This window comes from Panulirus ornatus, chromosome 57 (assembly GCF_036320965.1).
Source record: "Panulirus ornatus isolate Po-2019 chromosome 57, ASM3632096v1, whole genome shotgun sequence".
Classification (NCBI taxonomy): Eukaryota; Metazoa; Arthropoda; class Malacostraca; order Decapoda; family Palinuridae; genus Panulirus; species Panulirus ornatus.
The window spans coordinates 24752693-24780327 of record NC_092280.1 but is presented as its reverse complement, the minus strand read 5'-3'; the positions used below and the strand labels follow the sequence as shown (position 1 = coordinate 24780327).

The 27635-nt window shown below is 36.8% G+C and overlaps 2 protein-coding genes across 3 annotated transcripts in view; both read right to left on the bottom strand.

Moving 5' to 3' along the window:
• Marf1 (meiosis regulator and mRNA stability factor 1-like protein) overlaps window positions 1-4557 on the bottom strand; it is a 90871-nt gene extending 86314 nt beyond the window's left edge. For both annotated transcript variants that reach the window (XM_071694769.1, XM_071694770.1), the window contains exons 1-2: window positions 4491-4557; window positions 2689-2740 (exon numbers count right to left, since the gene is read on the bottom strand). In XM_071694769.1, coding sequence (XP_071550870.1) covers window positions 2689-2704 — 16 coding nt within the window. In that variant the 5' untranslated portion in view covers window positions 2705-2740; window positions 4491-4557. The remainder of the gene's footprint in view (window positions 1-2688; window positions 2741-4490) is intronic.
• Window positions 4558-7320: 2763 nt separating this feature from the next.
• The window catches only part of LOC139766305 (malonyl-CoA decarboxylase, mitochondrial-like), a 23653-nt gene continuing 3338 nt past the window's right edge, over window positions 7321-27635 (bottom strand). The window contains exons 3-11 of the mRNA XM_071694760.1: window positions 26148-26282; window positions 24356-24508; window positions 22049-22204; window positions 19132-19330; window positions 17469-17560; window positions 16291-16435; window positions 14004-14225; window positions 10983-11088; window positions 7321-8579 (exon numbers count right to left, since the gene is read on the bottom strand). Coding sequence (XP_071550861.1) covers window positions 8381-8579; window positions 10983-11088; window positions 14004-14225; window positions 16291-16435; window positions 17469-17560; window positions 19132-19330; window positions 22049-22204; window positions 24356-24508; window positions 26148-26282 — 1407 coding nt within the window. The 3' untranslated portion in view covers window positions 7321-8380. The remainder of the gene's footprint in view (window positions 8580-10982; window positions 11089-14003; window positions 14226-16290; window positions 16436-17468; window positions 17561-19131; window positions 19331-22048; window positions 22205-24355; window positions 24509-26147; window positions 26283-27635) is intronic.

Here is a 27635-nt window from a genome sequence, read left to right as displayed (position 1 = left end):
TCAGCAAAATCTCACCATAGTTATTCAGAGGTGGTTATGCACTCCATTTCTGTGTCATACAATTCTATATTCCTGTGTGCAACTAAAAATACATTCAGTTCACAGTAGCTTTTTGTTTGGTACCTTGTGCTATGTTGCCTCAATGCTTCTGAATTATCATGCATCCAATACCTATAACTGTATGATTACTTTTCTAAAGATAAGCATCTGGTTAATTCCTTTGGTTTTAGTTAACCACAAGTGAATACAAGATGGAAAGCTGAGGGGATGTCAGGATCCCTGAATATCGTTCACTGTGTAACATGATGCAAGAGTAAGTTCTGTATGCATTTGATAAAGCTATGACTCCTTATGTCCTCACCAACAAGTAGATTCCATGTTTGCCACTCTTTCTCCCTACTGCTGAAGTTTTTCATTATGAAGACTTAGTCATTCTGTATGGCTGACCTTGTTAACTCCCATGTCACTACAGGCATGCCTTTACCATACTTCTCTTGGTTCATCATGCCTATCTAGTAGCATGGCTAACTGACATGTACTCTTTCTCGTTAATCTGTATTTCTGATGTTCCCTTGATCTTCTTGTAGCAAGAAATACATCCTGGGAAGAATGATTATAAACAGCATTGACTGATTTACAAGATATCTTCACATGTCTTATCCAGCAGTGCATAATACATATACAAATCTCTTTCACCTCTCTATGCCAAAAATTAAATGCTGAATATTGCTTAAACTGGCACACAAAATGAACTAAATGTGGACACAACTGCAAGGTCTTCATAAACATCATGAAAGGTGATGTCTGGGCTATATGCCTTGCCTGTGTCCTAAGCAGATGAGTGCCTTTTAAACTATATGAATAAAGAGTAAAAACAAGGCATATCATATGTAAAAAAAAAAAAAATGTGAAAAAGGAATGTTAAAGATATCTGAAAAGGAATCAGGGAATTATATATAAGAAAAACAATGTGGCTTCAACACCAAAAAAAAAAAATTATAGTAGTCACTACAGAAAAGATAAGGATTGGTAAGAGGAAGAGGTGAAATGAAGAGGAATCTTAACAAAGCCAAGAAGGATACATACCTGAATATCTATGCAATGTCGTTTAAAATAGTCATTCATCACACCAAAACCTTAATGTATTTATTTCACAGGAAAAGCTAAGAAATGAGAAATCATAAGGCTTTTCTTTTTAAACATCATACATACCTTCATCAATGTATCTATACAGGAACTTGTATGAAATACATATAGAGGATTACTGTGAAAATATCTATTTGCTAACTCTGATGTCCAATACCTACAGGAACTCCCATCAACAGGGTGGCTACGGTAAAAGAGCCTCCACTTATCCATATCCTTAAACGAATCACTTGCATATGCCATTCCGTACATTCTTCCCCCATTTCTCTCCCTCCAGCACTCTTCAACTCTATATGCACAGTGGTCTAATTCAAAAACCAACTAACAATGCTGATGGTGTGGATTACATGTAACTGAGAAAGACTCTCTTGCATGATTCTCTCTCCACAAGTGCCAATAAATGGGAGAGTTAGGTAGTTTTCCTAACGACAGTTCCGTAACCAACAGCATACTAATAAGTGAGGTTCTACAGAACATTTGTCCCTTCACTAAAAAAAATGATCTAGCTGACTAGCTAGAATGAGAAGGTGGGCATTACTGTGTCATGACGACCTATATGAAATGAAATGTTTACTGTACTGGTCCCAAAAGTCCCTCCTTATAAATGATAGCTTAATGCAAGCAAGAAACCATTCTTCTAACTTGCGCATGGAAAGTAGGAAAAACAATGCACTCTTCTTTAGACCTGCAAGAGACAGCAAACATTGATGTACCATATCAACTCAAAAGGAGTGTTCAGTAAAGATAAGAATTCTGACTCTTTAAACTCAAATGACTAACATTTCTATGGATGTAACTGGGAAAACTCCAGGTACCAGCATGTCAAAGTCACTATGCAAAATCAGATGGTAAAGGACATGGAAAAAGGTCACACAGTACAACTTCATTACTTAATGCTTTCATACGATGAACTGCATAAGTCTGTCATATCTTATCTCTTAGTACAGTAGAAGCATATTAAGGACTTTCAAGATCAAGCTAACACTACAGTCTACATTCAAGTATCTACGTTGATCTGTGGCATAAACTGCTTGAGCCTGGTTCTTAAGCTGAGTGCTGGCACAAGTTCAAGGTCACATACACAAAAATACTGCAATGCATAACTATAGCCCTTAAATTTGGAGATTTAATTGTAGAGGCCTAGCATTTTTAGGTGAACACTAACTCTGGGGTAAAAATCTCTCCATGTAATACACAAATACTTAAACATGATCCACATGAACACTACACTGCACAACTAAAGCACATCACTTGATAATCTTGTGAGCTGCAAAAAATGCTAACAAGCACAGAAACAGAGAGACAGCACTAATACTCATTTGCCTTGTGTCTGGGTTGCGTTATGAAAGTTTATCAGACATTACTGTAACCTTATAAGCTGTGCAATGATTACTGTATCCTACTTAATGCTGATCCATAAACCAACTGCTGAATAAAAATAGCAATATTTCACAGCAAATCCTTTCCTGATAACCCATTTGCTCTAAGGGAGATAATATGAATCACAAACGTGTATCTGAAAGAAGAATATGAATTCCTCACCTGATTTGCCAATCATGATGCAACTACTGTGACACGGCTCCACACCACAACCCTAAAAAATAAGATTTTTTTCTTTAATGCATGAAATGAAGTACTGAGGCAACAATTTACATTCATACAAAAATTCAAGGCAAAGGATTCATTCTTTTAACTAACCAGTGCTAACCTTCATGATACAGTATTCACCCAAAGGCTCAAGAACTAAACACATCAGTCAATCACAAAACCAAAGCCTTACCTTGAACACATGACTTCCTCCAATATGGGTAAGCTACTCTTTTAGAAATACTATCTTAGCTCCAAGAATTGGGGAAAGCTCCCATATTCAATATACAGTAAACACAGAGTAAAGATATTAGTGTTCTTCCATTATACAGAAGGTATTACCCATACACATTGGAAAAATAAATATCACAGTAAATCACCACCAAAGGAAATCCTGGAATTTTGGTTCCACTTTTAACAACTTATGAGAAAGATGATCTATAGGTGATCTATACCAGCAGTTAATTGTTCATTTCTTACTCATGCAATAGTTTATATCTTCTGATTTCAGAAATCCATAAGTAAAATTCTATCAGTGAGGAAAAGGTTTCAAAGGTGAGAGAGTATGTCGGATCTCTACGTAATAGGTATAAGTCTTACATCTACTGAAAAATTACATTACAAATCTTTTGTTGCTACAGAAATCTTATCAAAATTTTTTGAATGCCTTTTTAGTGTTCCTCTGAAAGACATTTCATGAATTACAATACCTAGTATTCTGGAAAGCATCCAAATAAATAAAAATGTTGTCTCCCTTACACTAATTTGGAAAGGCTGATTTCTGTGCCTATAATTAAATCTGTAACCCAGCTGCTCTTCATAAAAAAACAAACACACCTATAATAACTAAACTATAATAATGCAACTAAATCATTCATAAAATATTATTTTTTCTAAAGGAAAACCATTTCATCATCTTCCATCACATACAGACCATTTTTAAGTTAATGTACATACCCAAAGATTATACTCTACTGAGATTATACTAAAGATGAAAATACCATAATTAGCCATATACTCCAAGCAGTAACAAAACTAAGATATACTGAACTAAATTAACTGCAATAAAATAAAGTCGTATATACACCTTCTTTATTACTTAAAGGTACCTACATTATACTTAGCCTTCAAATTCTTTCCAATCTCAGCATATCATTTAATAAAATTAGTATTATCAACGGTTCTCACATATTCCAAAAGTAATTCTTAAGTTTCAGATTTTCCTCTAATTACACCATGCACCTTGAATAAATTGTACCCATTTTTTTTTCTTTTATTGTGAAGGACAAAGACAAACAGCTTCCAACGAGTTCAGATGCAATAATTAAACATCTATACAATGAAGAAACACAAGATCATATTTTCCTCAGACGGAATGGTACTAAAGTAGTGACCCCGAATCTTGACCTTAACATATAAGTGGTCCTGTAGTTTCACAATATCCTATGTAAAAAAATAATTGGAAACCACAACTGGGGAGTCAAATCATCATAGGGCAGTGTTCTGTGTCATCTCTACCATTAATAGAGATAAGGATATGGTACTTTGGTTGAATATTATAATATTTGACCACGAGCAGAAAATTAACTATGGTTCTACAGTCGGCCAGGTAAGCCGTCCCGAGTTCCATTTGCATCTTCAGCTTAAAAGTACATTCATACCCCTTTTTTAGGATCTCCACCAACATTCATCGAAAGTAATGCAATTGAATGACTAACACATACCTAAATTAGACAGCAGAAGTTAATTATACTCACTAAATATTGTGTATTATGTTACACAAGCCAAGACACTCTCACCCAACAAAGCAACGAAGCCAAACGTAAACAATAACAATAACATAGCATTCATACTCGTAATTTATCATTCACAACTTTCAATTACAGTCCCATTCGGTCACAAAATCACTATAAGAAAGTAGAGTTATTTTCTGAGAGTCAATTAACCTGGATTCTTTGCTGTAACTACCGGCAGAGGATGTAATTTAGCTTTACACCATATTTGGTAGCAGCATCCGAATATCACAAGACTTAATCTATGGGGCTGAGCTGGCTAAACTGAATTATCAAAAGCTCTAATCTGATTATTAATGTCAGTTGCTATTATTCTCTCATTCTCATAAGTTTCCTACTATAGACTTTTCATTTTATTCAGACACTACAATGTCCTAATTTTGTTTCACTCTTTCGTATCCAATAAGATTTTCGAGTTAAACTTATTGCAATGAACAATCTGTAAGTCATTCAGTAAATATTCACCAAAATGTGTAAGTAAATCAAATGGGAATAAGAGGATGGTAGCCAGTCCGACCGAAACCAGATCTTAACTCGTCTTGATCACGGTGAAGGTTGCGTTGCTTAGATGCCGTTCAAGGAAAACGAATGGGACGGAGCATGCAAATATGACACATACAGTTCAACACAGTATGGGAGATCTGAGATGAGATCAGAACAGGTGACCACATTCCTGCTAATATACATCTCCCTTTCAAAAGCCGTATGAACATAATTTCTTTAGGTTTACCTGTACAATATCCTTCTTCGGGCATAGCAAATCTGAAATAGAATTCACAATGGAAAACCTTCAAATCTTTGTGTGTGTATATATACACACACACACACACACACACATATATATATATATATATATATATATATATATATATATATATATAGAGAGAGAGAGAGAGAGAGAGAGAGAGAGAGAGAGAGAGAGAGAGAGAGAGACTTCTGTGTGAGCACAGGCCTGCAAATACCAGACACAAGGCAGAAACTGAAACCTTCACTTCTTTATGAACCTGACTGCGTCTATCCTCATTATTACCCAATTGCACTGCACGGGAAGGAGGTTTACACTCTTGGGACCCCCCATCTCTTGAACACTCACTACTATCAAACAACTTGAATTTATATGGTCTGCAGTAATCATATAGTAGTCATCCTGTACTGTTAATACAGGTGCAATTGTACTTGTCTTTTGCCCAGTGGTACTAGGAGCCGAGCTATGACATTTCCCCCTACATATTACAGCCTGACTGCTGCTAATCATATGTGACACCCACCTTCGGATGGATGTCTCTTACCTTGGATCTGGGAATCCAGCATCTATGAAGGATTCTTGTAATAATGATCTAGATGTGGATTTCCCCCCATAAAACGAATGTGACTTTCTGGAGCAGCAGGGCGGTATAGATAGAAGTGTAAGTGGGTGGGTGGCTATGTGATTCATGATCAAGGTGTGGAAGAATGCTCAAAATTGTATTTCCCATGCCTAGCAAGCCTGTAACTTGTAGCTCAACTGCAGTTAACCTAGTTGGTGTTTATGTCAGGGAGCATGGCCCTCAATGGCAGACTAATGATCCCACAAAAGTTTGGCACTTTTTCAAAATAATTTTATTGTACTTGTTCGCCTTTTCCTTAGCAGCGAGGTAGTGCCAGGAACAGAAATAAATGGCCTCATTAACTCATCCATTTTCTATGATGATAATAGTCATATATTGAATTAGTTGAAGACAAAGGTTGAAAATATGATATAACATAAAGAACAAAAGAGTAGAATAAGTTAAAGTCTTTCCAATAAAGTGGAAGCCAACAGTGGATGGGATGAGGCATTGCCTATATAGTTTGTATAAGCTGGTATGGATGTAACCATGCAGCTGTGATGCTCAACTGCAACTCGAAAAAGAGTGATCTTAAGTGATGAAGATAGTTGCGCAACTTCATTCTGAACAGCTGGGTTAAGTTCCAGGTGATGATTAGAGAGAAGAGTTAGTGTGTTAAGCACCTCTTAGTGAGTATGTGCTTAGGTGTATAATTATCTACAGCTACAGTATTTCTTGCATGTAATAAAAGGCAACTAAAAAGGGCAGGAAGGAAGGGGGACAGAGACCCTTCTCTCATTTTCTTCCAATCTCTGATAGTGGAAATAGGAGCCACGTGAGGAGCACTCGTTCTTGACGAAGGATCAAGCTGGGGGTGGGGAGTCTGAATGTACATGGATGTAATCAGGATAAGGAAGAGATAGGTAGTATGTTTGCAGAGAGGAACCTGCTTGTTCTGGCTTTGGAGTGAAACTTGCCTCAAGGGGAAGGGGCAAGAATAGTTCAGAATGTCCTAGGGGTAAAGTCTGGGATCAGTGTGAGTGCATGAACAAAGAAAGGTTGGCAATTTTGCTGAGGTTGTGGGAATGTGTAACAGTTTAAGAAAGTGAGCTCCAGACAGATATGATGAAAATGAAGTAGGACTGTGAGAAGTGGATGATTTTTAGTGCTTATCCTCCTGATAATGAGAGGAATGAGGAAGAGGCAAGTGTTTTGGGAAGAGTTGAGTTAGTGCATCAGCAATTTTGATGCAAGGGATCAAGTCTTAGTGATGGGTGATTTGAAAGCAGGACTAGGTGATGTGGCAGTTGAGGTATAATTGGGGGGGGGGCTTGGGTATCCAGTATGAGTAAAAATAATGAATAGTGTGTAAAGTTGAGCTGAAAAAGGACTGGTGATTGGAAATACCGAATTTAAAAAAAAGGGATACATTCAACTCTTGGAGCTTTCTCTTGATCTTACATTTTCAAGGGAGATTGAAAAACAAATAAAATTATGTATTTTTCAAGTGCTTCAGTTAGTACACTATATATTCTTCATGTTCCTAAGTACATTATCACAATCAAATTTGACTAAGAAAGGAATGCAATAGGACACTTATTGGTAATTCGGGCAGGGCTTTGTCTCAGGAAAATAAAGTTCAGTACTATCAAATCACAACAATTAGACATAAATTCAATAATGAAATTGGATAGAACATTGATTCAATAAGGTAAGCATGCAGCCTGTCAGTTTCATATATACATTTAGGACTACAATAACCTATTCTTGTCCTGAAGAATGCCACTCAGTGAAGTATTTATCTTATATGTCCAGTTCCAGGAGTTTCTTGGTCTTTTGTTAATCTAAGAAAGAAATTCATTTACATATATATTTTTCCTAAAACCATATAACAAAATTATCGCAAACATAATCTGAAGCTTAAATATTATTCTTTTTATTTTTTATACTTGTTTGTTGCTTCACATTTGCAAGTTTGTGCCAGGAATAATCAAAGAAATGACTCTCGTCCACTCTCTAGCTGTCGTGTACTATGCATGGAAACCACAGCTTCCTATTCACAATTAGGCACCACAAACCTTTCTGTGGTTTCCCTTGACCATATTATAAGCCCTGGTTCAGTATATTGACATTGTGTCAACTTCTATATCCCACATCACTCAAATTCACTCTGTTCCAAGCACACCTTGCACCCTTGTGCATTTTCAGGCCACAAGCACTCACAGCCTTTTATTAATTTACTTAATAATTTATTAGGTATAAATATCTCATATAAAGAACAATCAATATAAATATATACAAAATATTTAACCAAAAAATGAGTTAAAAACTGTGCCACTTCTACGTGCTTGTACTGTGAATTCACATGTTCATAGGAACGGAAACAGTAGCTATATGCAGCTTCTAAATCTTGTCAACCTTGTCAACAATATGAACTTTATGTTTTGTATTCTAAACATAAAGATAAATCCTACAGCTTAGATTCACGTTCTTTTGAATCAAGAAAATTGGTATGCTGCCATAGCCTAAGGTAAATTTTGTAATAAATCAAATTTTTGAATCAGGGGTGATCATGATGACAGGTTCTGTTGAACATCTTGGAAGTTGTGAAGATGCAAGGGAAGTTGGGCTTGCTTTCATAATATCCTCAGCAGTTCGGGCTAGGAACATAACTGTATCTGATGCAGTAATCTTCATGGTTTCTAGATAATTCCTGCTATTGCTCTCACATTCCTCTAAGAAATATCTGTAACAGAATAAACACTAATCAGAAAAATTAAGTTAGTGTTGAGTAATACACAATCAGTGCCTGAGGATTGGCAGAATGCAAATATAGTGCCAATATACATAGGCAAAGGGAATAAAGGTGAGGGTCCAAACTACAGAGGCATAATTTGTTGAGTTTACCTGGAAAATTATACTAGGGGGGAGGGGTGACTGAGAGGGTGAAGGCATGTACAGAACCTCAGATTGGGGAGGAGCAGTGAGGTCTCAGAAGTGGTAGAGGATGTATGGATCTGGTGTTTTCTTTGAAGACTGTATGTGGGAAAAACAGATGGATTTGTATGTGGCATTTATGAATCTGGAGGAGGCATATGATAGGGTTGATAGAGATGCTTTGTGGAAGGTGGAAGGTCTTAAGAATATATGGTGTGGAAAGTAAGATGCTAGAAGCAGAAAGGTTTTATGAAGAGTGTAAGGCATGTGTACGAGTAGGAAGAGACGTGAGTGATTGGTTCCCAGTGAAGGTCGGTCTGAGGCATTGGTGTGTGATGTCACCAAGGTTTTTTAATTTGTTTATGGATGGGGTGGTTTGGGTGGTAAATACAAGTGTTTGATAGAGAGGAGTGAGCATGCAATCTGTTGGGGATGAAAGGGACTGAGAAGTGAGTCAATTGTTTGCCAGTGATACAGCACAGGTGGCCGATTCGAGTGAGAAACTGCAGAAGTTGGTGACTGAGTTTGGAGGAGTGTATGAAAGGAGGAAGTTGAGAGTAAATACTAATAAGAGCAAGGTTATTAGGTTCAGCAGGGTTCTAGGACGAGTAAGTTGGGATGCGAGTTTGAATGGAGAAAAATTGAATGAAGTAAAGTGTTTTCGATATCTGGTAGTGGACTTGGCAGAAAATGGAACCATGGAAGTGGAAGAGAGCCATAGACTGGAGGAGGGGGCAAAGGCTCTGAGAGCGGTGAAGAATGTGTGGAAAGAGAGAACATTATCTGAGAGCAAAAATGGGTATGTTTGAATGCTTAATAGTTTCAACAATATTATATGGTTGCCAGGCATGGACTATAGATAGGGTTGTACAGAGGAGGAAGGATGTATTGAAAATGAAATGTTTGAGGACAATACATGGTGTGCAGTGGTTTGATCGAGTAAGTGATAAAAGGGTAAGAGAGGTGTGTGTAATAAAAAGAGTGTGGTTGAGAGAGCAGAAGATGGTATGCTAAAATGGTTTGGATATATGGAGAGAATGAGTGAGGGTAGGTTGACAAAGAGGATATATGTGTCAGAGGTGGAGGGAACAAGGAGAAGTGGGAGACTAAACTGGAGGTGGAAGGATGGAGTGAAAAAGATTTTGAGCAATTGAAGCTTGAACATGCAGGAGGGTGAAAGGCGTCCATGGAATAGAGTGAACTGGAACAATGTGGTATACTGGGATTAGTGGACTGAACCAGGGCATGTGAAGCATCTGGGGTAAACCATGGAAAGGTCTGTGAGGCCTGGAGGTGGATAAGGAGCTGTGGTTTTGGTGCATTACACACACTAGAGAATGAGTGTAAACAAGTATGGCTATTTTTTATCTGTTTCTTAGTGCTACCATGCTGATGCAAGGAGTGGCAATGCTGTTTCCTGGTGGCACTGGAAATGGATAAAGTTGAGCAAGTATGAATATGTACATGTGTATATATGTATATGTATATGTATCTATATGTATGTATGTTTATGTGTGTATGTTGATATGAATATGTATGTATATGTATGTTGTCTTTTCCAAGCACTACCTCATGCACGTGCGGGGGGGAGGGTGGGTGTCATTTCATGTGTGGCGGGGTGGCGATGGGAATGAATAAAAGCAGCAAGTATGAATTATGTACATGTGTATATATGAATATGTCTGTATGTATATATATGTATACGTTGAAATGTATAGGTATGTATATGTGCGTGTGTGGACGTGTATGTATATACAGGTGTATGTGGGTGGGTTGGGCCATTCTTTCATCTGTTTCCTTGTGCTACCTTGCTATCACGGAAGACAGCGACAAAGTATTATAATAAATAAGATAAATATATATATATGTGTGTATATGAGTGGATGGGTCTTTCTTCATCTGTTTCCTGGTGCTACCTTGCTAACATGGGAAACAACAATCAAGCATAGAAATCATAACAAAACAAATGTGGTGCAGGAATGTAACTTGCTTGTAAGCTAAAGACTTCCATTAGATGAATGAAACTTCCCAAGAAGACACAGACAATACTGAAGGTTAAGAAACTTTAATAGTTGTATGATGATAAAGAGATGATATGAGGTGGGGCCCCATGAGTGTAAAATTCCTTCCCATATTGATGAAACACTCCCAAAAACATGCATGAAATGTAAATAATATCCTGTATCCCCTAGAAGAAGTAGCTCATCCTAACCTGTAGTTGACCATGATACCACAAGAGTTGGCAAGGCCACGTGGTGAACGATCAGCAAGCCAGTTGATGCGCCACATAACAGCTCCATTTTTCAGATGAAAGTTTGCTGAAAAATTCCATGCACCATAATTAAATTATGTTTAAGCTTCACTTGAAATCAATAAGCAAAGCCAAAATATACCAAAATATAAATCCTGTGAGAAAAAAAGGCATAAGAATGCTCTTGTTTTCTGAACTCTAGATATATTCTGTACCTAACTGCTTCTTCATCCTCAGGAAGGCAGGTAAAGGGAACAAAAACCAAATAAACAAATAATGGCCTCACTTGAAAACACCCATAATAAGTTCAAACAGACAACTGATACATAGGCAATAGGCCCCTCTGTTGATTGTCTTTCACATGTATTCCTATGTTCTCTCTAGCTGTAATGTATTATGTACTGAAACCAGAGCCTACCATTAACAACCAAGTCCCACAGACTATTGCATGGTTTACCAGACCATTTCATATGTCCTGATTTAGCCAAATGATAACCCATCACTCTTTTAATATACCACATCATTCCAATTCATTATATCCTATTCACACCTCTTGCCTTTCCATATCTTCAGACCCTGATCCCCAAAGTTTCCTTCACTCCTTTCTTCTATCTTCTCAGTTTTCTCCTCTTGCCTCCTCCCTTTACTTCTGATTCATATCCTCTAAGTAAGTTTTGTCTGTTCATCCTATCTATATAACAAATCCATTCCAATACATCCTCAACAGCTTTCTCAATCAAACTGCAATTACTACCAAATCCCTCTTTTACACAGTTGTTCCATACATGATCAACACACCTCACATCACATAGTTTTCAGAAATTTTGCTTCTACATGTCCACCCTCTATGTTTCTTTTGCAGCCAAAACCAAGACTCACATTCATACACTATTTTAGGGATTTCTGTACCTTCAAACAAACACTTCTCAGCTCTCACATTTGTTGACCTCACTTTCCACATGCTCCTTCAGGCATCCAGGACTTTAGCCTTCCCTTCCACCCTATGACTCACTTCATCCCCTCTGACTCCATCTGCTATGTCCATTCCCAGATAACCAATGCATTTCACTTTCTCCCCATTCATCCTTACACTCAAACTATCCTATCTCATCCCCTGCTACACTTCATTACCTTACTTATATTCATATTCACTCTCAACTCTCTCCTAAACTTTGTCACCAGGTTCTGGAGTTTGTCTTTGGAATCTGTGACCAAACAGCAACTGATTCACCTCCCGTTCTTTCCAGTCTCCAGCATATTGCATAACTGCTCTTTACCCTACAACCCTTGCTTTCACCTCCCTCACTACCCTATCCAAAAACAGATTATACACCAATGGAGACGTCACACATTCCTGTTGCAGACTCTCCTTCACCAGGAACCATTCACCCTCCTCCCTTCCTACTCACCCACTTCTGTTACTCTCTTAATGAGAAACTTCCCACTACATTCATATCTTCAAATTTACCCCATATATTTGTAGCACCTTTCACAAGGCCTCTTTGTCAACCCTGTCATTCACTTTCTCTGTAACCATAAATGCTACGTACAATTCACTCTCTTTCTCTGAACGTTTCTCACAAATTCTTCGAAGTAAACACCTAGTCTACTCATCCTCTCTCTCTCTTGAAACCCACTGATCCTACATACTTGGATGTCCTGTGCATGCAATCAACCTCCATCAGTGTGAGAGTTACCAGTGGTTTTGCATCCCTTATTTTGAAAGCCAATAGAATCCAACTTACCATCTTCAAGAAGAGATGTTTACTCTGATGTGCTTGCAGAAGGTAAGGTCATCTGATGTAATAAACCTACTTCTTGTCCTCATCTTTTCAAAAACAAAAATGATGTCTGTTCCATTCTGCATTTTGTGCTAGTTCTATTTTCTTTATATCCTAATGGTGAGGAAGTTATTACTCAGATGTACTGAAAAACATGCTATCATCAGCAGTTCACTGTAGGATTGACTGATGTCTACTTGCAGTTTCTGAACTGCATGTTTATCACAATGAAATTTGTAACAGCAACATTATGGTCCAGGAGCCAGTAACTGTTACTAGTTACTTCTATTAAGTAACATGCCTTTCTCTGGAAATATACAAACTTACAGAATAAATATCTAACTAGTCTAAAGCTGTGTACAAGTCTACATTTGCCTAACATGACTAAATAATGAGCATTATCTGTATGTCTGTGACAGAGGTGGAGCAGCATTTGCCCTTAGCATTTGTAGTCCTTTCTTTCTTGCTACAATATCCATTGCAACCCACACTAATGTACACCAATATCATTCAAATGGCTGGTGGTGTGTACGCAATGCAGATAGATGATCTAAGAATTGGGTGGACTAATTATATGTTGAAAGGAATTAAGGAGTTAAGATATCAAGAAGCATAAAAGAAGGAAATCTGAGGTAATGTGAACATGTGAGAAGACAACTGAAGAGACTGTATAAATACAAAAAGTGGCAGCAAATGGAGATGAAGACTTCTATTGGGAAAAAGAAAGAGTAATGAAGTGTAGAAATGAAATCACAGCATTTTTTGGATTTTAACTGAGCCACCTGGCTGTGCAGCATCAGGCTAATGAGATATGCATAAACAGATTTTCCAATAATTCTTTGAAAGTAAATATTTAGTTTCTATCATTAACTAATTGGTGTTGGTTATTACCAAGATTTTAATGTACCCTCAATATGAGTCATCTTTATCATCAATTATACCATTATACCATAAAGAACACATATCAAGCCAAGAAGACTGACATTACTGCAACCTCCCATAAAAATATGCTGACAATTACACTCTAAGTAAAACATTCACATTATTAATGCATTAAGAGTTCATATACTTGGAACTGAACCTATCTCTTATAATAAAGATGGCTATGCTGACCTCTGGATATAAACTTTACACTTAGTACAGTTTGACAAGATTTTGTCACCAGTGCCAAGGAAAGAATCTCAAAGAACTTTATTCTTACCTACACTATCAAGTGCATATCCTCTTCTCTTCTCTGTAAAGAGAAAGTATGCACACAGTCTCATTAATGGAGTTTCCAAGGAGTTTACTAAATCTGAATCCTCCACCCAACCATTTGTTGAGAACAATTTTCGAAGGCGGTCATAGATTTCTGATGATGAATCCACCTCTAGGTAAGTCTTCAAATCATTTATTTCTCTTTCTGTAAATATATGTGCCTCACCTGGAAATCAGAATATGGTATACTTTATACAGGTAAGTTGATATCATTTGCTATAAAGAGAATATAGAATAAAACTTTAAGGAATACAGGAAAAGTTTTATCACTTGGCATTCCACAAACGCAAAAGCTCTTATGACTACAATTTCTAATATTTTCCAGTACAAATGCACAATGTAGTACTAGTTCCCCAAAAATTTATCCACCATGTTTTGGGCCATCCTCAATGCCTGTTGAAAGTTTGCACCAAAACACTAGTTTCCCGATGCAAATGCTTAGTGGTGCTGTTTATGGACTTCCCCTCAAACTTATGATGCCCTTTGCTACAAGTGAATCACATTCTTCATATTTGCTGAGTTACCTTCAGTATTTCTAAATCCTGTAAGCATGTTATTTACTTCCAGGAAGATATCAAGGGGCATATCTTCTTTCTTCAAATAAGTGAAATGTAGGCAAGTTACACCATGAGTGCATCAGAAAACAGACTACTTCAAATAAATGACTGCCAAGATAAGAAAGAATATCCATCTGTCTATCTATCTATATTTCTGATACCCTTTTCCTCTAGGAAATCCTTAAGGAGGTGGCCACAGCAAAAGATGCACCATAACAGGTGAACTCAAGTGCTGCTTGTTATTCACCCTCAGCAGGCCACTGACAGAAGACAACACCAGCAAAGTGTGTCCAGAAGCTCCTACCTAATGTTCTCACTAATTACTTCTACTCAATGTGTCTAATTAATGTTACAATATACTACCTCTATTCAATGCTTCTGTCTAAAGTTCCTACCTACTACTTATCCGAATGTTTTTACCTAATGCTCTTGCCTAATGTTCCTACTGCTTTTATCTACAGCTCCTACCATTCTGCCAAAAGGCAGGGTTAACACATAGTGCTCATTGAAGGAAAATCTAGAGTTACAAAGAATGTGTTGTGTGAGTTAAGTGTTGTCAAGCTTTATGTGGGATAAGGACAGTTTGTATGTTTGATAGAATGCATATGAAAGGCATCCTAATTTAATGAGACAATGTGATGATTGTTCATCAAATATTTATGGTACAGTATTAAGGTTAAAGAATGACAGCTATCTAATTTTTTGCTAAATTGGAATCAATAAAAGCTACTCCTAGGTGAAAAACTAATGCAAATTATACAGTTTATGAATAGCTTATACTAAAATGATCAGAAGGTCCATCAGTTTCAGGTTCAAATATCATGCAGTTTATGTTTTTTCCATCCTTACAATTGTTTAAAACTTATTACTATATCAACTCCAGAAACTCAGATCTTTAGTACATTAATAATAATAATAACATTTAGAGGGAATACAGTTATAATCAGCATATTGTCATATCTGGCACTGCATAGATATGACAGATGTTGAGAAATAATGCTTTTCCTGACTATAATGAAGATATGACTTGATGTAAAACTAGTTTTGTTAAGATTTCTTATTGTCAAATTAAATCAGTCTGGGCTTGAGTTATGTAAGACTAGGAAAAACTTCATTAGTTAAAGTAATAACAATGGAAGTTAAAATATGATAGTTTAAACAAGGATAAATCTACATTGGGTTAAAATTGGGAGGGGTAAGATTACATCAGGTTGGGAAAAAAATAAGATGAAAAAACAGTTAATTAGATTCATGTTATTGTAATGTTATTTTACACCAATGTTGAAAAAGCTTTCCAGTAGCTTAGAAACCAGTTAAGAATCAAAAACTGAAAACATGCATGAACGACATCAATGGAGCACAAATTTTGATTAGTTTGCATGTTTCACCAACTTAACCATTGACAGTCTGTACAGATTAGATGGTCTTTAACTTTTGAGGCTGAAAGACAGAGCTTTCATTTGACAATAATTTTCTAAAAACCATAGAAATTTTACTAATCACCAAGCATACAAGGGTGAGTCAAGCAAGCAAGACTAAATCAAATCAAAAAAATGTCATCAACTTCAGTAGGTATACTATGAAAAATAAAACCAAGAAGAAAAAGCAATACCTAAAAAAACTCCCTTTTCAATTCATACCTGGAGTGTCACCAAAATTTCATGTGATATTTACCTCTTTGTGCTCTTCCCATATTACCATTTAGCCATTTCACAAAGCCAGGTATGGGTGAGAGGCTGGAAAACTGAGACATGTTGGGAAACTCTGCCCTTAATTCATGCACTACTCTCTTGATCAGATAATTCCCAAGTTCAATGCCCTGAAATTATTTGCAGATTTAATAAAATTCTACAAGGGTTGAATAAAATGAATAAAACTAACATGAGATGAAACACTAAATGTATAATCAACTCCATCCTAACAATAGTTTTGATTCAGAGTTGTGAAGAAACCAACCATGCAATACCACATTCCTTTTTTTATCATTTCAACTGATAAATAAAAAATCTCTCTATCTCACTATCAGTTATCTTATTTTGCATTATTGCATCTGATTCTGCATTGCAACATTCAAGGTAAACAGGACATAATTCCATCTAACCTTCTATCTATCTATTCCCAGTTTCGTGTGGTAGATCAAGATATACAGTCTCTGAAACCATTCATACATATCCTCAACCCATGAAGAATCAAGCAAAGTGAAATATGGAATTCCACACTTATAAAAAAGCTTCTTACTTTTCCAATCTTCAAATTAGATTCATTCTTAAAGTGAAACCATCTCCAGTCACACTGTACACAAAATGCTTCCATTGCATCTGATCCTGAAACATTCCTCTGGCATCCATAATCCTAATCAATTCCCTCAGTACATCTACCCATCTCTTCTGTGGTCTAACTCTTTTCCATATTCCTTTAACTGTGCTTACGTATCATCTGCTGTACATTCTACATAGCCATACCATCCTAATTAAAAGACGAATTCACATACCTTTCGAATGATCTCCCTACACCATTTATCCTTGCATCTTCATTCTGCATTCTATCTAACTACTTTTGCCATACGTAATTCTAATTCCAACTATACTATGCATATCATCCATCTTTGATGCTCATATTTTTGACCTACCAAACATATATAAACTTGAGTTTCACATATATCAGAATTGGGACAGGTATTCCTTCATACAAGCTTCTTTCAAATTCTATGCTGGAAATGGCTAGAAGAGTATGACTTCTTTATAATTATGAAAGATGAAATTTCAGAATTTATTAAGTTACATCTATTTGAAATCCCCTATACAAAAAAAAAAATCCAAACAAACAGATTACATTTGTCACTCCTCTTTTACCTGGAGTCCCTTCTGTGTAGATGTTATGGAGTAAAAGATAGCTGTATTGATTAAAGATGGATTCTCAATATCCTTGTTGATGCTGGTATCATCTGGGCAAATAATTAGGAAAAATTATTTACATAGAACAAAGCTCACTATTGTGATCTGTATATGTCAGTTCATCTGATGTACCAGAGCATTCTGAAACACTTCTGGGGATCTCATACACTGTCTGAAATAAGATTCTATTAATCTAAGAAGAAATTTTAGTCCATGCCTACAGGAAAACCTAATTTGGTAATAACATATCAATCATTACTGAATACTGTGTAAGGAATTATGAAATAACTGACATACAAGAGAGTTGCAACAATTCAGCTTAAGTCATTCAAGAAATTTTACATTCAAAATACACATCACTTAAGAGTATTTCCATTTGAAATACTTTAGCTCCTTGAAATAAGATAACAAAAATTAAACAAATGAAGAGATGAAACTAAACTTGACTTCGTACTGTATTTACCAGTGGTATTATAATATTCATAAGAAGGTAAGCCAGTCAGCTTCCATCAATTACCTTTCTGCTCATCATAAATTCATTATATTAAGCAATATACTCCAACTTTATATCTTACTCTATACCTGTTACTGAACAGTAAATCAGCCTGACTGAATAAGGAAATCATGAATGTGGTAAGAAAGTCTAAGTTTTAAGACCTATCTATAGAAGTTCTTCTGCTGCAGTATAAGAGTAAACTGAGGATCCTTAGTGGTTCAGTAATGAGATACCAAAATTTATATTTTCTGAATTTTTACCGGAATCCTCTTTTTTTTTTTTTAAGCAAGTGGATTCAGTCATGAACAGAGGTCTTCATCAAGGCCAGATTTTGAATAACAAAATAAGGATGGTAAACTAGAGGGAAAGAAGAAAAAGAATAATATGAAAAGACAATAAAAAAAGATTGATGATGTAAAAGAAAAAAAGAAGATAGGTGTACATGGTTTGAAAGATAAAGATCCTAAGCATAGCCTGGTAACAGTTATAGCAACCCAAAGAGTAAGATCAGCTATCTCAACAAGGAATATATGAAACAATTTTGGACTTCACATAAACACTGAAGGTAAGGCAGTGGTACTTCCCCGGGTGACTGCTGTCTACAACACACTACCAATGTAACCTTACTATATTCTTTACTAGTTCTATCTACATAAGCAGTGACTGACCAGTTTAAGGGAAAATGTTAGTTTTTCTGTATGAGAAATAATTTTTCAAGTAAAAGCAAAGCCATATAAGCATCACAGAGAGCACTTGCTCACAGGGTAGTTGACATAATTCTAACCTCAAATTAGGGTGTCTACCAGAATAATAACTTCTGCAACTGATGTAATATCTGAGGCCAGCAAATGCTCATTCACAGAAATTCTCAACCACACAGCAACCTGCCAAGGTAAATGACATTTATGTCACTGAAGTGAAGTTGTGGTTTCCATCCATCAACCCTCATCACTCACTAACCACTGGAGACTGACTCAGACCTGTTACAATGATGATGCAAGATATGTATTTTCAAAAAGAGAAGAGGGAATGGAAAGAATGGGAACGTGAGTGCATGCTTGCAGGTTCTGAAAAAAATTCAAAACAAGAAAATAAATATAAATTTCTCTAAACACTTAAACTTACCTGCTGAAGAAGCTCTTGAACCCTGCAGAATTTTAGACATGGATGTAGATATTTCATTTGTTAGGAATATGTGAAGAACAACAAGAGGTTCTTTAGGCATACATGAATGAGTGAATGTGAAGCACCTACGATAAAGGCCCACACGACGCTTCAAATCAGCCCAGTTGCGTACAGGATGAACAGCTTCATATTCTGAGACCTTGGGGTACAGAAAAAACTTGAGTTACAAGAACCATCTGCAATATATATACTGCATCATTACACCTAAATGCTTCTTCTGCCTTAATGAGGTTGTATCAGGAAAAGATAAACAACAGCCCTGTTCCCATACATTCACTCTCTAACTCTAATGTTTTGTCTTATACAATGTTAAGACCCCTTTTCTAGGGCCCCTGCAGCTTCGAGGCAGCACTTAACACAGGAGGGGGGAAATGATGGACTACATTGGAGAAAGAAGTTCCTCAATTAGATTACACTCCTTTCCAGTCATTGACTATAATACAGCCTTGTCAAAAGACTCACTTAAGTTGTAACAATTTACAATAGGGGCTCAGTAACACCAGCTGTCATACAAGTATATCATACACACATACACACACACACACACACACATATATATATATATATATATATATATATATATATATATATATATATATATATATATATACATATATATATATATATATATATATATATATATATATATATATATATATATATATATATATATATATATATATATATATATACATATATATATATATAACAATGTATGTATGCATAATAGTATACATGTCAACCTTTCCTCAATCTTTCTCTCCATATGTCCAAACCATTTCAGCACACCCTCTTCAGCTCTCTCAACCACACTCATTTTATTACTATAAACCTCTCCAGTCCTTTCATTACTTACTTGATCAAGCCACCTCACACCACATATCTATCTATTTATATCTCTGATGCATGTTCCCTTCAGGAAGTCCCTCAATGGGATGACTACTGCAGTAGAGCCTCCATAACTAGTGAACTAGTGCTGCTTCTTAGCCTTTAGTGTCTCACTCTTAAAAGGCCACTGGTAGAGGGCCAGTCTAGCATAGTGTTTGCAGAGGCTCCTACCTAATTTTCCTACAGACTACTTCTACCTTTCTACCTAATGTCTTTTACCTTTCTACCTAATTTTTCTACTTAATAGTCCTACCTAAATGTTCCCACCAACTACTATCTATTGCTTCTACCATTTTGCCAAAGGCAGGACTAGCACACAGCACTCACTACAGGAAAATCTAGAGTTATGAAGAATGAACTGTGAGTTAATTGTTGTCAAGTGTTGTGTGTGACAAGGAGAGATACATTGTATGTTTGTGGACAGAATGCCAGCAGTCCACATGTAGGTGAGGCTGAAAGAAAAGACATCTACCTGGGTCAGAGGAGTGCAACTTGACAACCAATGAAGTGCTGGCTCAGCACACAATGTCCTCAAAACATTTCATTTCCCATACATCCACCTTCCTCTGCACAACTTTATCTACAGCCTATCCCTCACATCCATATGATATTGTTGGGATTGCTATTTCCTCAAACACCCATTTTTGCCCTTCCAAATAACTTTCTCTCTTTCCACACATTCTTCAGTGCTCCCAGAACCTTTCCCTCTTCAGCCACCCTATGACTCACTTCTGCTTCCATTGTTCGATTCATTGAAATGTCCACTCCCAGGTATCTCAAAAACTTCACTTCCTCCAGATTTTCTCCATTCAAACTCACCCCCAACAAACCTGTTCCTCAACCCTGCTAAACCAAATAACCTTGTTTCCTATTCACATTTACTCTCAACTTTCTCCTTTCACATACTCTTCTAAACTCCGTCACCAACTTCTACAGTTTCTCACTTGAATCTACAGCAGATGTTAGCTGATGATACATGACTGGTGCTAGATTCAAGTGAAAAATTGTAGAAGCTAGTCGCAGAGTTTGGAAGTGTGCAAGAGGGGACATTTGAGAGTGAATATGAATGAAGAGGAAAATTATTAGGTTTAACAGTGGAGAGAGGCAGTTGAATCGGAGTACGAATACAGACAACCTGGGGGAAATGGATTGTTTTAGATTCCTGACAGTGGACAAGGCAGCAAATGGAAGCACAGAAGCTGACGTGATCCATAGGATGGGTGAGAGGGCTAAGGTCCAGGATGCGTAGAGGAATGTAAGGAAAGAGAGGCCACTCTCTGTCAGGGTAAAGAAGGGTATGTTTGATGGTATAGTGGTCGTTCTGGTGTTGAATGGATGCAAGGCAAGGGTTTTAACCAAAAATGTACAGAAGAAGGTGGATGTGTTAGCAACGAAAAGTTTGGGGACCACAAATGATGTTAGGAGGGTTCATCAAATAAGAAATGATAGGGTAACTGGGAGGTGTGATGGTTAGAGGAATACATATAAGGGCTGAAATGGTCTAGACAAGTAGAAAGGATAAATGAGGAAAGGATGACTAAGAGGGTATACACATCAGAAGTGGAGGGGAAAAGGAAAAGGTGGAAATCAAGCAAGAGGTGAAAAGATAGAGTGAAGGATGTTTTTAGGGTTTGGGGCCTGAACATGTAGGAGGGTGTGAGGCATGCACAGGATAGAGTAAACTGCAGTAATGTGGTATACAGGGGACGACATACCATCAATGGGCTGAGCCAGGGCATATGAAGCAGTCAGGGACACCAGGGAGAGGTCTGTGGGGCTTGGTTGTGGATGTGGGGGCTCTGGTTACAATGCATTATACATAACAGCTAGAGAGTGGAGGCCATTTCTTTATCTGTTCCTGTTGCTACCTCACTGGTGCAGGAAACAGTGAATAAGTAAGAAAAAAGAAAATATATTTATGGTACAAATATGCACATGAGTTCAAAGTAAATATAATCTTGAAACAAACCTTTTGTAACACATTACATGGAGACTCCCAAGTGATGCGCTGAACATTTAAAAGTCCAACTGTAAACCAAAGTGAAAGGAGTTCTCTTAGCACTGAATCTAAAGTCTTGAGAACTGCAAAGTGAGATGAATCTGATGGTTCTGAATACAGGGTCATCTGAAAATCAAGATCTTTGTTCAGTTAAGCAAATTCATGTAATCAATCTAGAAACTTAAAACAATGATAGCCTTAAATTACCTCTCAGAGTTAATAACAGTATTTACTTACGGAAATTAACAGGCTATCATCTGCCAAAAAACTATGAAAAATATGTCTACATATTTCACCAGCTAAGCTGAATGCATATTTCCTCAGCAGGCACACATCTTTTATGATGACTGGATACATATTTTAATCTCTAATATCTTTAAGTATGCATGCATACTTGGGAAATTCAGCTACATTCACATCCAATCCAGCCACCTTGTCACACTTCATCTTACACATGGCATTTACCACCTCCTCTTTTCGCTTCATTAATTGCCCTGATTGCCTCACTTTGCATACCTCCTGAGCCAAACAACCCACATCTGTTGCCCTATCAACTACCATATTCAACAGCCTTTCAAACTACTCAGTCCATCTGCTCTTCACCTCATCCTTACCTATTACAATTCTCAATGTGCTCTCTTGACGTATGTTCCCATTTATTCTCTTGTTCTACTTGCACTATCAATCTCTTTCCAAAAAAATGTCTCATTATCCTTGAAGTTTCCTGATATTCTCTCAACCCAAGTCTCATTTTATTTTTCTTTCCACCCCAGCAACTTCTTGACTTCCTGCTGCTTCCTCTTGTAGATCTCCCAATCACCAATATCCCTCTGCAGGTAATGCCCATGCAATTCTCTCTCCTCTTTCAAAAAAACTTACTTCCTCATCCTACCACCCACTACCCTCTCTCACCTGCCCATAACAACCTTTTGCATGCCATATATTTCTCTCATACATATAAGCACTGCTTCCCTAAATAGCACCCATTCCTAACCCACTCCCCTAGATTCATTTACTCTAACCTTTTGCTATTCTCCACTCAAACTCTCTTGTTACTTCCTCACAAAAACCCTGTATGCCTACTCACTTTCATCTTCTTCCCACTCATATCAATGCCTCTTTACCTAAAGCCCCTTAAAAGTTCCACCCTCACCAAGAAGTGACCGAATATCCTATCAGCTGCTCCTCTCACCAAATCTATATCTTACAAGTCTTTCTTTAGCACACCTATTAATCAATATATAATCAAATAATGCCCATGTATATGTGTTGGTCATGAGGTGCTCGAGGACAATAAGTAGTGTGATGAGGGTTGATCGAGTAAGGAATGCCAGATTAAGAGAGTAATGTGGTAGCAAGAGTAATCGAGCTTGCATGAGAGCTGAAATGGGTGCAGATAAGAGGGAAGGACAGATTGAACAATGCTTTGAATGAAAAGGGCCTGAACATGAAGGAGGGGATGAGGTGTGCTAGGGTTACAGCAAAGTGGAGCAATGTGGATTTAACCAGGGCATATCAAGCTGTCAGGAAAAATCACAGAAAAGTCTATGAGGCCTTAATGTCAAGGCATGAAAACAGAATAGAGTTTATCAATTCTTCACACAAGGCATATAGTACTGTAGCTACATATATTACAAGTGAGTTACATTTAGAACCTTGCATTAGTTATACAAAACACCCTGTTATGGTTAAAATACATTCAGACCATAATCTAAGGGTAAGGTTTTCTAAAATCTGCAAAATTTCAAATATGAAAATTCCTTGGCCTCAAAGATTACTGATTTTCAAATCTCAGCCTAAACAGCTCATGAAGTTTATTCAGTTTATTTCAATTAATTCATCTGGATACAAACCATTCAAATCAACATCTTACATCCACCTCAATTACGAAATACAAATTAACTTTATATGATTCTCCACTCTTCGACGCTCTTCGTTTTCAACTTATCCATTCAACTTCATCAATAAATGGTCAGTTATGAAAAGAAGTAATCTATGGGGCACTTCATCAATGAAATGTTGATTAGGAAAACTGCTCAAAATTTGAATCTAAACTCACATAAATACACTAAACCCCTAGTTTATCCTGGTAAATACATGCTCTCTCAAGATTTAATTACACACAGGTATTATCTCTAATTCTCAGACATGTTTGTCTAATCTGAACTGATATTAATAATAAGATGTCAAGGGTCAAATATCATAGAGTTCAGCAGGTCAGCGGTAAATTCATATTCTTTCCTGTTACATACAAAATAAGCACATCAATTAACTTACTAATAAATCTTGACGCATATCAACCAGAAACTTGACACCTCCAGACAATCTAGATATCTGTGAGAAAACCCAGTGATGAAGTGGTTGTACAGCATGACGTAAACGGTCCTCCCATCGTAAAAGCTGAGCATCTATGTCACCATCATTCACAAGCTGGAGAAAGATGATGTCTTTAAATTGTAAAAAGAAGCATGGTATATTCACAACCCAAGAGAAGAAATTCCTATACATTATGAACTTTTTACCTTTCTATTGATACATACACTCAGAACACTATTCCCTACTGTAAAGGGTGCAAATCTTGCAAAGTAAATTCCAAACACCCCAGCCTAACAACATCTCAGATTTTTCCACACTTACCTCAATAAACACTTATTTTCTTTCTCTAGCCTGTAACTCATTTCTGGGATCCACTAAACCTACTTCCATCTGTCTTATTCAAATGCACCCTTATTCATTCTTCTTGAATGGCCTTTCAATCTGTGCACATTCATCTTTCATCTTTATACCTGCTTCCAATTGTTTCATTAAAGAAAACCACCAAATTCTCTGCAACTGCAGATATCACTGAAGCAAACTGTCCTTATCATGATTTCCTACACCAAATTTGTATCTACCAAACTTCTTTTCAAATTCATTTTTTACCACATCCCACTTCTGAAAAATGTAGCACAACTGCTTGAACTGAACAAACTAAAGATTCATACAAGAATAACGTTCTACTAATAACCTCTAACACTGTCATGCAAATATGAAAGTCATGTAAACTAATCTGAGAAAAAAGTTACTCTACATCTATGAAATTAGCTGATTTAACAGAACCACAATGGGCTAAATGGGTGCTACAGTTTTGAAGTCTGCCACTCAAATATCTTGATATAATGCATAATAATGGCATCACCTGGCTAGTTTTAAACATCTATGCAATCATTTGAATCATTGCAACTTGATGTTTTTTGCATCTGATTCACTATGTTTTTACTCATAATATCTTTATCTTAAATCATCAGCATCCACACAACCTAATTTGAAACAAATTTGGTATTGTTATCAAATACATTATTTGGTATCATCTGACTTTGGCTGTTTGTGGTTTCACTGTGAGTGAAAAGTCACCTTTGAGGAAGTTGAATCATTGTCAATGGATGACAAGGAGTGCAATCTCATCATTGAACTTTTCACCCCAAAGGGGTCTGTCATTTGCCTGCTACCAATGTAGTACAGCCTTGAAGGTACAAGAGCTCTACAAAAAGGGGTGCTAGGGTTATATGATTGAAAGGAATCATACTGTATATCATTTCATAATATTTTGACCTTGAGGTAAAATTGGTGATGCCCACTATGTCAAATCAGTCATTACCAAATCTCTCTAAAGTGTTATTAAAAATGGTACATTTCCAATATAAACAGAAGGTAATATTTGTTAGTCAGATGCTGTGGTATCCCATTATCATTGCCTACCTTTGTCAAGCCATGCACAGTATTTTGCTCACTCTAAGTCTTGTATACTAATCTACATTCAAGAAACGGTGAAAACAAGTGACATGCAATTCATGAAAGCTTCCATATTTAGGTCTGGTTAATACAGGACCAGCTAACATATACAATAACAAGTATCAATGTTCCAGCACACTTTCATGTCTAGCCTGGAGGAAATATCCTGATGCTTGTGAACAATAAACTACTAATTGATGGAATGTAGGATGTAATATGCAGTAATGAAGGTTACAATACTTGCACAGTACCAGCTATTATGTCTTGTTTCCAATAAATATACACAAAGTGAACTTGCCTTTGGCCTCTGCTGGATAAGCTCTTGCACAGCCTGGTGATCTGTGGAGAGTGCTGTGGCCATGTGAATTAAAAAATCTGATTGTTCATCTGTGCCAAGTTGAGAGTAATAATAACACATATTACGCATGTCCTCCTGCAATCATTAGAACACATATATCAATAATTCTAAGATTCACATGCCAGGTCAACTAAGGCCTTCAATAGCATTTTTTATGCTTAAGGAAATCTGAATATCTAAGCATATAAATGAACAGCAGTAGATAATTTAGATATGACTGAACAACTTTTCTAACAGCCCATGAAGAGCAAGACAAAGAGACAGGCTCAGAGCTCCCATTTTGGATTCCTTTTGGATAAGAATCACTGTACAAGGAAGCCTAAAATATCATACACATTGAGAGACTACATCACAGTAGATAAGATTGAAGGGTGAAGGTGGTATGGGCACTGCTTTAAAATAATAAGTGAAGTTGTGACATTAGATGCATAAATTTAGCCAGGTGAAAAATGAGATGAGGATACCAGTGAAGACACTGAATGAATGGGAAATATAGTTGATGTGAAGGATATGTGCGGCATTTTCAGGAAAAATTTAGAGATGGCAACAGCAAACAGGTGTGGAGAATTAGATGGCAGTGAAAAACAAGAAGAAAGCATACATGAAATCTTTTTCAAAGAAGATACCAGAAAAATTATTGACAAGAAAAAGATAATAAGGAGTGCAATAAAAGAGTGAATGTAATAATAAGCAAGAGAGTAAAAAGCAGGTGGCCATGGAAGAAGGTTGTGGGGAATATTTTTAAAGGTAAGGGGGACAAAGATGAGAGTTCAAATTCCAAAAGTATAGAGTTTGTTGAGTGTACCTGGTAAGTTGCATGGAAGAGTGGTAACAGAAAGTGTGGTGGCACGCACAGAGCATGAGATTGATGAGGAACAATATGGTTTCAGGAGTGGAAAAGGATGTGTGGATCAGGTGTTTGCTTTGAAGATTGAGCGAGAGAAATACTTATAGAAACAGAAGGATTTGTATGTGGCCTTTTTGGACCTGGAGACAGAATATGATAGGGTTGATATAAATGCTTTATGAATGGCAGTGATAATAATAAATGGTGTGGAAGGAAAGTTAAGAGAAGCAGTGAAAGGGTGTTACCAAGAGAGTAAGGTTTTTGTAAGAGTAGACAGAGAGGAGGGTGAGTGGATCCATGTGAAGCGGGCAGCAGTTGTGTGTGATTTCACCATAGCTGTTTGATTTGTTTGTGGATGGAATGGTGAGGGAGTTAATGGAAGTGTCTTAGAAAGCAAGGCAAGTATGCAGTCTGTTGAGAATCAGTTGTTTGTTGATGACATGTTGTTGGCAGATTCATGTGAGAAACTGGAGAAGCTGGTGTCTGAGTTTAAGAAAGTATTTGAAAGGAAAAAGTTAAGAGTTAATGTGAATAAAAGAAAGGTCATTAGGTTTAGCAATGCAAAGAAACTACTTAGGGTG